At 45.9% G+C, this 11,078-nt stretch overlaps 1 protein-coding gene across 3 annotated transcripts in view; it reads right to left on the bottom strand.

Annotated features, from left to right (window-relative positions):
* Nucleotides 1–641: 641 nt before the first annotated feature.
* bcat1 (branched chain amino-acid transaminase 1, cytosolic) overlaps nt 642–11,078 on the bottom strand; it is a 69,536-nt gene continuing 59,099 nt past the window's right edge. For all 3 annotated transcript variants that reach the window (XM_086009981.1, XM_086009982.1, XM_086009983.1), the window contains one exon: nt 642–3,136. In XM_086009981.1, the coding sequence (XP_085866107.1) occupies nt 3,095–3,136 (42 nt within the window). In that variant the 3' untranslated portion in view covers nt 642–3,094. The remainder of the gene's footprint in view (nt 3,137–11,078) is intronic.

Genomic DNA, 11,078 nt, shown 5'->3' with positions numbered 1-11,078 from the left:
TCTATAGCGCCTTTCACGACCTCAGGATGTCCCAAAGCGCTTTACAGCCAATGAAGTACTTTTGAGGTGGAGTCACTGTTGTAATGTGGGAAACGCGGCAGCCAATTTGCGCACAGCAAGCTCCCACACACAGCAATGTGATAATGACCAGATAATCTGTTTTAGTGACGTGGATTGAGGGGTCAATATTGGCCAGAACGCCTGTTCTTCGTCGAAGTAGTGCTGTGGGATCTTTTACATCCACCGGAGAGCAGGCGGGGCCTCGGTTTAACGTCTCATCCGAAAGACGACACCTTCGACAGTGCAGCACTCTCTCAGTATTGCATTGGAGTGTCAGCCTAGATTATGTGCTCAAGTCTCTGGAGTGGGACTTGAACCCACAACCTTCTGACTCAGAGGCTACGACTGACACTCAAATAATCACGGTTCATTGTCCCTTAAACAAACAGGATTGTCACACCTGGAAATCCATTCATGACGTACATTTAGAGGTGATGAAAGTGTTCCATTTTTTGCCGTTCCTTATTCGTTATTGAAACCAGAATTGATTTTTATTGAACTGCTTTCTCAAAACAAAATAGTCACTTTGAATGTTGAAGGCAAAAAGTAAAAAGAAAAAAAGTACAAAGTAAAAAGAAAGATTCCACGACAAACTTTTTATTGAGCCCGTGGTCATGTATATAATCAACAGTACAACTCACACAACAGCATTGCACTATTAAACACAGTGTGAAATATTTTATTACACAATTATGTCCAAAGATGTGCGGGTTAGGTTGATTGGCTATGATAAATTGACCCTTAGTGTGTTAGGGGGATTAAATACATGGGGTTACGGGGATAGGGTGGGATATGTGTTGGTGTAGGGGTTACGGGGAGCGGGTGGGATATGTCAGTGCAGGCTCGATGGGCCGAAATGGCCTCTATCTGCACTGTGGGGTTTCTGTGATTCTGTGAATTATAGGGCAGAAACTGCAAGGGCTCACTGCCTGCACAATGATTTGTTAGATGTAAGCACAGGTCCCAGATACTAAGACAGAAGAAAGAACTTGCAGTTATATAACATCCCCAGGATGTCCCAAAACACTTCACAGGCAATGAAGTACTTTTTGAAGTGTAGTCACTGTTGAAATGTAGGGAAAAGCAGCATTCAATTTACCCACAGCAAGCTCCCACAAACACCAAGGAGGTAAATGTCCACACCATCTGTTTTTAGTGATGTTGGTTGAGGAATAAATATTGACCAGGACACCAGGGAGAACTCCCCCTGCTCTTCTTCGAAACAGTGCCGAGAGATCTTTTAAATCCACCTGAGAGGGCAGACAGGGCCTCGGTTTAAACGTCTCATCCAAAAGACGGCACCTCCGACAGTGCAGCACTCCCTCAGTAACTCCGATTCTGGGCCCTGTGCCTGAGTCACCAAAGCTTTGAGACTGGCAACTGAGCCTTGCAATTTCTGTCTATATATATTATATAAAAAAATATGTATATACAATGCGTAGTGAATAACCCTGTGATCTTCTAGGTAAAATAGCAGCTTGCTGGTCACACAACAGAGTTTTCTGTCAATATTTCAGTCTTGAAAGCTTGGAATGTTCTATGAGTTGCATGACTACATCAATGGTGCTCACTGGAGGGAGGACAACACCATCACCCACACCCACTAAGCTGAAGTTCTAAAGGTTATGACTTAATTTACATTATAGGGTTACACAAGTGTAGTGGTCACAGTATTGGACCAGCAACCCCAAGGCCATGAGCTCAAACCCCATCGCTAACACTTGGTGAAACGGAGTGTTCAATAACATTTGTGGGCTGGCACAAAGAGAAAAGAATGACCATGGAAAGGTGCTGGGCTGTTGTATAAACCCAAATGGCTCACACAAGTCCTTCAGATAAGGAAGCATAGGAACAGGAGGAGGCCATTCAGCCCCTCGAGCCTGTTCAGTTAGATCATGGCTGATCTGTATCTTAGCACCATTTAGCCGCTTTGGTTGCTAAACCCTTAATACCCTCGCCTAATAAAAATCTATCGACCTGCCACCCTGACCCGATCTAGCCTATGTGCGACTCCAATCCCACAGGGTATGGTTGACTCTTAAAACCCACCATCTTTCCAGGGTAATAAAGGATAGGGAATAAATACAGTCTTGAGTGTCACCCACACTCCGAGAACAGAGATAGAACAATTAATTCATATTTTACCTTTTAAAACTCAACTACACAGTATATATTATACCTATACATACTAGTAAGGTATCAGGAGTACACTAAAGGCTGCTTAGAAGTTATCAAAGGTTCACACGATGTGATCTGAGCCTCTGAGATTGGCATACAGCCTTGTAGTTCACTCGGAGGAATCTATTATTTGGCATTTTCAACTGTTATGACTACCCAGTTACAATTCTACTTTTGGATCACTGCTTATGTGTCATTATTACTGATACAATATGATTCCAAGGCATTTAGGATTCTATGAGCATAAAATATAATGTGATGTTGACCCCGATTCCAGACAGTAATCTATTTTTTTTGTTGGGTTGGGAAAATGATCTCCCATTGTGAACGGTTCACTAGCCTAACAGCAGCACATCAACGATGGCTCGTGTATAAATTCCTTTGTACACAGTCGCTGACTACATGCTAAGCACAATGAATCAACAGGCCCCGACATCCTGGCCGTAGGGTATTCGAGTAGAGTGTCAAAGGCGATGAAATGTCTGTAACTCGCGAGTCAATATCACACAGAGTCGCTACGAAACAGGAGAGAACTGGGAACAGGACAGGGCTGAAGCTCGTCGACAAAAATCGAATTAGAACCTGCGAGAAGGCAGTTCTTGCCAGTGGCTCCGTCTGGCACTCAACTGCAGGATTGGCTCGCCTCCTCTATCGAGCGGAATAGTACAATACACACGATTACAATTCACGTCCAGATTACAAAATGCTTTGTGCTTTAGTCTAATGCGGGCAGCAGTCACGAACCTTCGTCAGGTGTTCCCAGCTGCTGGGCTGCAGTTTGTGCTGTTTTGACACTCAGCCCTCGTTCTGTTGCTGAGCAATTCACTCGTTCTGCTTTCAATGATGGTCCAAAACGTCACGCCACCAGGCAGGTCCAGTCACTCGCTGCTCGCCCGTACTGTCAAAGATATTTCAATCCTATTAGCATACGCCATGACTCCAAATGCGCACATGTATCAAGTTCATATATTGCCAAAAGGAAACACATTACAATTATCTGCACATTACCTCGCCGTTAATCTTTGATTGTGTTACAAGCATTTATTTTCCTACCTCGTGGTAATAGCCTTAAATTACCCCTCTCAAGCTTTTAAATATTGTTTTCCAAAGTATACATTATCTTTTGCATCTCAATTGTACTAGCGTGGCTGATCTTGTATAATAGTTGTCACCTAATCTAGGCCGGTGTTTCAGTGCAGTATTGAGGTGCTACAAGAGGTGTCGAGTTTCGGATACGACGTTAAACCGAGGGGCTGTCTGCCCTCTCAGGTGGATGTAAAGGATCCCACGGCACTATTCAAAGAAGAGCAGGGGAGTCCTCCCTGGTGTACTGGCCAATATTTATCCCTCAACCAACATCACTAAAACAGTCATTTCTCTCATTACTGTTTGTGGGACCTTGCGGTGCGCAATTTGGCTGTCGCATTTTCCACATTCTAACAGTGACTACACTTCAAAAAGTACGTCACTGGCTGAGATCATGAAAGGTGCTATTTAAATGCGAGTAAAAGAAATATTAACCAGGAAACCACTAAAATGAGATTTGGTGGGAGGGTGGAATTTTCCCAGGTTGCTCAATGCCAGTGTGGGGCCTCGCACTCCAGCCTGGCAGATTGGGCAAACATGGGCACCCTACTGGCACAGTATCCGTCCAAAATAAGCCGGACCCCTGGGATTTCACTCCACAACAAGCCGCACCCCTGGGATTTCACTCCACAACAAGCCGCACCCCTGGGATTTCACTCCACAATAAGCCGCACCCCTGGGATTTCACTCCACAATAAGCCGCACCCCTGGGATTTTACTCCACAATAAGCAGCACCCCTGGGATTTCAACCCACAATAAGCAGCACCCCGGGATCTCCATTCACAATAAGCCGCACCCCTGGGATCTCCAGGTGCGCACTGCCAGCAGGCGAGACTCCTGCCTGCAGATGGCAACTCAGGAGATCGTCCCTTTAATGTCAGTGATGGGGCATTGACTGCGCGGAGTTGTTTCAGGGGTTTTCAGCTCCATTGGAATCCCGCTGTATCGTCAATGGGACAGGCTTCGTTCTCACCTTAACGTTCCACTCCTGACCCCGGATCAGGGTCAGGCTATATAGCACATTTAGAAACAGAAGATAGGAGCAGGAGTAGGCCATTCGGCCCCTCGAGCCTGCTCCGCCATTCAATGCGATCATGGCTGATCATCCAAACTCAGTACCCTGTCCCTGCCTTCTCTCCATATCCCTTGATCCCTTTAGCCTGAAGAAATATATCTAACTCCTTCTTGAATATATTTAATGAATTGGCCTCAACTGCCTTCTGTGGTAGAGAATTCCACAGGTTCACCACTCTCTGGGTGAAGAAATTCCTCCTCATCTCTGTCCTAAATGGCTTACCCCTTATCTTTAGACTGTGACCCCTGGTTCTGGACTCCCTCGCCATCGGGAACATCCTTCCTGCATCTAGTCTGTCTAGTCTTTAGAATTTTATAAGTTTCAATGAGATCCCCTCTCATTCTTCTAAACTCCAGCGAGTATAAGCCCAATCGACCCAATCTCTCCTCATACGTCATTCCTGCCATCCCAGGTATCAGCCTGGTGAATCTCCGCTGCACTCCCTCCATGGCAGGAACATCCTTCCTCAGATAAGGCGACCAAAACTGCACACAATACTCAAGGTGTGGTCTCACCAAGGCCCTGTATAACTGCAGCAGGACATCCTTGTTCCTGTACTCAAACCCCCTCGCTACAAAGGCCAACATACCACCTGCATGCTTACCTTCAGCGACTGGTGCACAAGGACACCCAGGTCTCGTTGCAATTCCCCTTCTCCCAATCTATTGCCATTCAGATAATAATCTGCCTTCCTGTTTTTGCCACCAAAGTGGATAACCTCGCATTTATCCACATTATACTGCATCTGCCATGCATCTGCCCAATCACCCAACCTGTCCAAATCATACTGGAGTTTCTCTGCATCCTCCTCACAGCACACACGCCCACCCAGCTTTGTGTCATCTGCAAACTTGGAGATATTACATCTAGTTCCCTCGTCTAGATCATTAATATATATTGTGAATAGCTGGGGTCCTAGGACCAATCCCTGCGGTACCCCACTAGTCACTGCCTGCCACTTGGAAAAAGACCCGTTTATTCCAACTCTTTGCTTCCTGTCTGCCAACCAGTTCTCTATCCAAGTCAATACCTTGCCCCCAATCCGATGTCCTTTAACTTTACACGCTAATCTCTTATGCGGGACCTTATCGAAAGCCTTCTGAAAGTCCAAATACACCACATCCACTGGTTCTCCATTATCTATTCTACCAGTTACATCCTCAAAAAATTCCAGTAGATTAGCCAAGCACGATTTACCTTTTGTGGCTGATCCCCACTGGATTCCGGCCTCTGTTGGGGGTGGGGCAGGGGGGAGAAGGTGGAAAACGGGCACTGCACGAATTGCATTTTATTCATTCTCAGGATGTGGGCAAAGTTGGCATTTATTGCCCATACAGGTGCCCTGGGAAGGTGATGGTGGGCCTTCTTGAACCACTGATAGCAGTTTGGTACAACCGAGTGACCTGCTCAGCTGAGAGGGCAGTCAAGAGTCAACTATATTGGTGTGGGACTGGAGTCACATATAGGCCAGACCGGGTCAGCGTGGCAGATTTCCTCCCCGCAAAGGGCATTAGTGAACCAGTTGGGTTTTTACAACAAATCAACAGCTTCATGAACAATATTACTAACCCTAAATGCCAGCTTTTTATATCCTGATTCCTTTTCTTTTTAACTGAATTCAAATTCTCAAAGAGCCGTGACAGAATTTGAATTCAGGTTCTCTGGATCATTAGTCCAGGCCTCTGGATTACTCGTCCAGTAGCACTGCAGGTGTCATACAAACTATGATCTCAGCCTGTGCAAGCAAATGCCCTGCAATTGATGGCATAGCCTAAGGTACCCTTTTAAATTTTAAAAGCCCCCTTCTGCCCCAGTTACACCGACGTTCCTAGCACCAGGTGTACTCTGTGCAAGTGGCAGGAAATACATAACAATGTGTTATTAGAGTCAGTTAGAACACTGTTCCAGTTTTGATATCCTCACGTGGAGGGCAATATTAAGGCTTTGGAAAGGGTGCAGAGGAGGGCCACTGGATGCATTCCCAGTTTAAAGCATCTTAATTAGCAAGATAGGTTCAAATTGCTGGGTCGCGATACTTTAGGGAAGCCGAGACTTAGGGGTGGTCCAACTGAAATTTATTTGAGCTGAATTCGTTAGGGAGGACCGGGGTCAGAATTTCAAGGTGTGTAAGGCCACAACTCAGTTTGATTTTAGGAGGTGGTTCTTTTCCCAGAGAGTAGTGGACCGTGGAAGAGACTGCCGGCTCGTGCCGTGAACGTCGATTTGTCGAATTCCTTCAAGTGGCAGCTGGACCTGTTTTAATATGGGGCGGAGGTCAGCTTGTACCAAAGGTAGGTACTGTATAACAGTACAGACAGCCCATGGGATTAAAGGGACAGTGGCGGTGTGGATACGAAATTGGCTAAGGGACAGGAAGTCAAGAGTAGTGGTGAACGGTTGATTTTCAGACTGGACTGAGGTATACAATGTGTCCCCCAGGCGACAGTATTGGGACCACTGTTCTTTCGGATAGTTAGTAATAACCTGGACTTGGGTATAATTTCAAAGTCTGCAGATAACACGACACTCGCAAATGCAGTAAACAGTGAGGAGGATAGTAACAAACTTCAGGAGGACAGACTGGTGAAATGGGCAGACACATGGCAGACATTTAACACAGAGAGGTGTGAAGTGATACATTTTGGTAGAAAGAATGAGGAGAGGCAATATAAACTAAATGGTACAATTTTAAAGGGGGTGCAGGAACAGAGAGACCTGGGGGGTGAATGTACACAAATCTTTGAAGATGGCCGGACAAGTTGAGAATGCGGTTAAAAAGGTCTGACCTCTCTGTCCTCGGCCTCCTACACTGTTCCAATGAAGCCCAACTTAAGTTCTCATCTTTCGATTAGGCACTTTACAGCCTCCTGGACTCAACATGGAGTTCAACAATTTCAGATCATAATCTCTGCCCCCATTTTTTCGGACAGCAGTTGTTGATGATTCTGCTATTCCCATTTATATCTCTTCTCGACCCACCTTTTGTTTCTTTACTTGTCCCATTACCATCTCCTTTTGCCTTGCACCGTCATCACTTTTATCATTTAATCTCTCCTGCCTTCCATCCTATTACATGCCTTCACTTTTGTTCTTTCCTCCCCTCCCCACTTTTCCTGCCTCTGTACTTGCTTGAAATCGGTTATATCTCTAACTTTTTCCAGTTCTGACGAAGGGTCACAGACCTGAAACGTTAACTCTGTTTCTCTCTCCACAAATGCTGCCTGAGCTGCTGAGTGTTTCCAGCATTTTCTGTTTTTATTTCAGATTTCCAGAATCCGCAGTATTTTGCTTTGGTGTTAAAAAAGCGTATGGGATCCTTGAGGAATAGAGTACAAAAGCAAGGAAGTTGTGCTAAACCTTTATAAATCACTGGTTAGGCCTCAGCTGAAGTATTGTGATCAATTCTGGGCACCACACTTTAGGAAGGATGTCAAGGCTGTAGAGGGAGTGCAGAAGAGATTTACTGGAATGGTACCAGGGATGAGTGACTTCGGTCATGTGGAGAGACTGGAGAAACTGTGGTTGTTCTCCTTGGAGCAGAGAAGGTTGAGAGGTGATTTGAGAGAGGGCTTCAAAAATATGAACGGTTTTGAAAGAGTAAATAAGGAGAAACTGTTTCCAGTGGCAGAAGGGTCAGTAACCATTTGGAGAAAAAACCAGAGCTGAGAGGAGGAAACATTTTTTTACACAGAGAGTGGTGATCTGGAATGCAGTGCCTGAAAGGGTGGTGGAAGCAGATTCAATAATAACTTTCAAAAGAGGATTGGATAAATACTTGAAGGGAAAAAATTGGCAGGGCAATGGGGAGAGAGCAGGGGAGTGGGATTAATTGGAGAGCTCTACCAAAGAGCGGGTACCGGCACGATGGGCCGAATGGCCTCCTGTGCTGTATCATTCTATGATTAATCAGGGCCAGAGTGGTCTCCGGGACTAGTTTTGATTGCCTGAGGGGTTGGAGAGGACTTTTCCAGATTTCCAGCATTTGTGGCCTTTATTTCATCATCTACTAATGTCCCTCGGAGGTGCCAGCCCTGAAGCTCGGTCCCTCTCTGTCAGGAGTTCTGCCGAAAGGTCAATATTTCAGGAGGGGCCATTCCCTTTGAAATAATGATCGACCTGCTGTGTACTTCCAGCATTTTTCTGATCCCACCCCCTCCCCACCCACCCTTAATTTGCGCCTTTTCTTTTAACCTCTACAGTTTTTCACATTGCGCCTTTTTGTTGTAGCAGCCGATGGGTTTAACAGGGGAAGCTCCTTTTCACAGGCACTATTCTGCCATTATAGTAATACCGTCTTGTCACCTAGTTGAATCAGGGTACCAGGTTGCTAAGGGAATTGGGGGAGGAGATAGCGGAAGGGCTTGCCATCATTTTCCAATCTTCCCTAAATGCGGGGGAGGTGCCGGAGGATTGGAAAGTGGCAAATGTGACACCATTGTTCAAGAAAGGGTGTAAGGGCAATCCTAGTAACTACAGGCTGGTCAGTTTAACATCAGTGGTGGGTAGTGTTTCAGAAACAATAATCAAGGAAAAAATTAACGGGCACTTGGTGAGGTTTAAGCTAAATAAGGAGAGCCAACAGTAAAAGGCAGATCGTGTTTGACTAATCTAATTGAATTTTTTAATGAAGTAACAGGGAGGATTGATGAAGGGAATGCCCAATGGATGTTGTCTACATGGATTTTCGGAAGGCGTTTGACAAAGTACCACATAGAAGGCTGGTTAACAAAATTGAGGCTCATGGAATAGGTGGGTCAGTGGCAGCTTGGATAAGGAATTGGCTTAAGGACAGAAAACAGCGAGTTGTGGGAAATGGCTGTTTTTCAGACTGGAGGATGGTAGACAGTGGTGTTTCCCAAGGGTCGGTGCTGAGGCCACTGCTATATATAAATGACCTGGATAAATGACCTGGATATTGGAATAGAGTAGAATTTCTAAATTTGTTGATGACACCAAACTTGGGGGTGTGACAAACAGTGATGATGATACCAATCAACTGCAACAGGACATAGAAAGGCTAGCAGAATGGACAGACAAGTGGCAGATGGAATTTAATACAGAGAAGTGTGAGGTGATGCATTTTAGCAGAAGGAACAGGGAGAGGCAATACACACTTAATGGCACAGTTTTAAAGAGTGTGCAGGGACAGAGGGACCTGGGAGTTAATGTGCATAGGTCCCTGAAGGTGGCAGGACATATTGAGAGAGTGGTTAACAAAGCATTTGGGATCTTGGGCTTCATAAATAGAGGTATTGAGTACAGAAGTAGAGAAGTTATGCTGAACCTTTATAAAGTGCTGGTTAGGCCACAACTGGGGCATTGCGTCCAGTTCTGGTCACCACACTTTAGGAAGGATGTGAAGGCCCTCGAGAGGGTGCAGAGGAGATTTACCAGAATGGTTCCGGGGATGGGGGATCTTAGCTACAAGGACAGGTTGGAGAAGCTGGATTTGTTTTCATTAGAGCAAAGGAGGTTGAGGGGTGGTTTGATAGAGGTGTACAAGATTATGACAGGTTTGGATAGGCTCGACAGGGAAAGGCTGTTCCCACTAGTTAATGGTACAAGGACTAGGGGACACAGATTTAAGGTTTGGGGCAAGAGATACAGGGGGGAGGTGAGGGAAAACTTTTTTACACAGCGAGTGGAGAGGACCTGGAACTCGCTGCTGATGGAAGTGGTGGAAGCAGAGACACTAAATGTTTTCAAGGGGAGACTGGATAGGCACTTGAGGGAAATAAACTTGCAGGGCTACAGGGATAGAGCGGGGGAATGGGACTGACTGGATTGCTCTGCAGAGAACTGGCACGGACTCAATGGGCCGAATGGCCTCCTCCTGTGCCGTTATGACTCTATGACCAGCCTGACCCTTTTAGTGGTCAAAAAATACAAGAAAAATCAATAATCGATGCTGCTATTAACAAGGCTCTTCATCTGATTCAAACTGTTGCCTTCACAATACCAACTATGCTAAATACTTGCAAAGCAGCTCGTTGTTTTGTTTAATTGAGCTGCCTGATGTTGCTTTTGCACAGGGAGCGATTGTCACTATTTTGGCTTTTCAATGAGCGGACTCAAGGACCCCGCTTTGAAACACACGGGCAGAGCAGAATGTCCGTTTGCAAAGTGTCCCTTTCTCCGGTAAAATAAAATCACAACAGATTTTGAAATCAGATTTCCTGAGCCTAAAATGCAGCATTTCTTCTAGCAGATTCTGCCAAGCCATCAATTAGGCTCTTTTCTGTTCTTTTCAAACTGGTCAGTAGGATTTAAATGAGCCACAAATATATCATCGTTTGCACCCAACTGTTCTCCCCCAACAAAACCCAGTATTGACCACAATACTCTGGCACCTGCCTAATTGTTGCTCCGATGAGTATTTCTTTGTGTTGCAATACGTCTCATGATCTCGGTGTGGAGCTTTGCCCCCTTCGACCCCCGAGACCTACGACCCCCTCCAACCCAGTCCCTCTCCATCCCCGACCTCCGCGATTCCCAGACCCAATGTGACCCCCGGCTCCAATCCCCAGCCCTAATTCGATCCCTGGCCCCGATTCCATACCCGACCCACTTGCATGAGTTCCACTGCGGCACGAGCAGCAGTCCGATATGGCAGTGCTCTTCGCCGGCAGGGTCTCATCATAATGAGACTCAAGCCCAATATCTGGGGAGCCTCGGGCC

This window comes from Somniosus microcephalus, chromosome 17 (assembly GCF_052327205.1).
Source record: "Somniosus microcephalus isolate GS21.2 chromosome 17, FLI_Smic_1.0, whole genome shotgun sequence".
NCBI classification, from domain to species: Eukaryota; Metazoa; Chordata; class Chondrichthyes; order Squaliformes; family Somniosidae; genus Somniosus; species Somniosus microcephalus.
The sequence above is the reverse complement of the archived record's forward strand: the minus strand, read 5'-3'. Positions and strand labels throughout refer to the sequence as shown.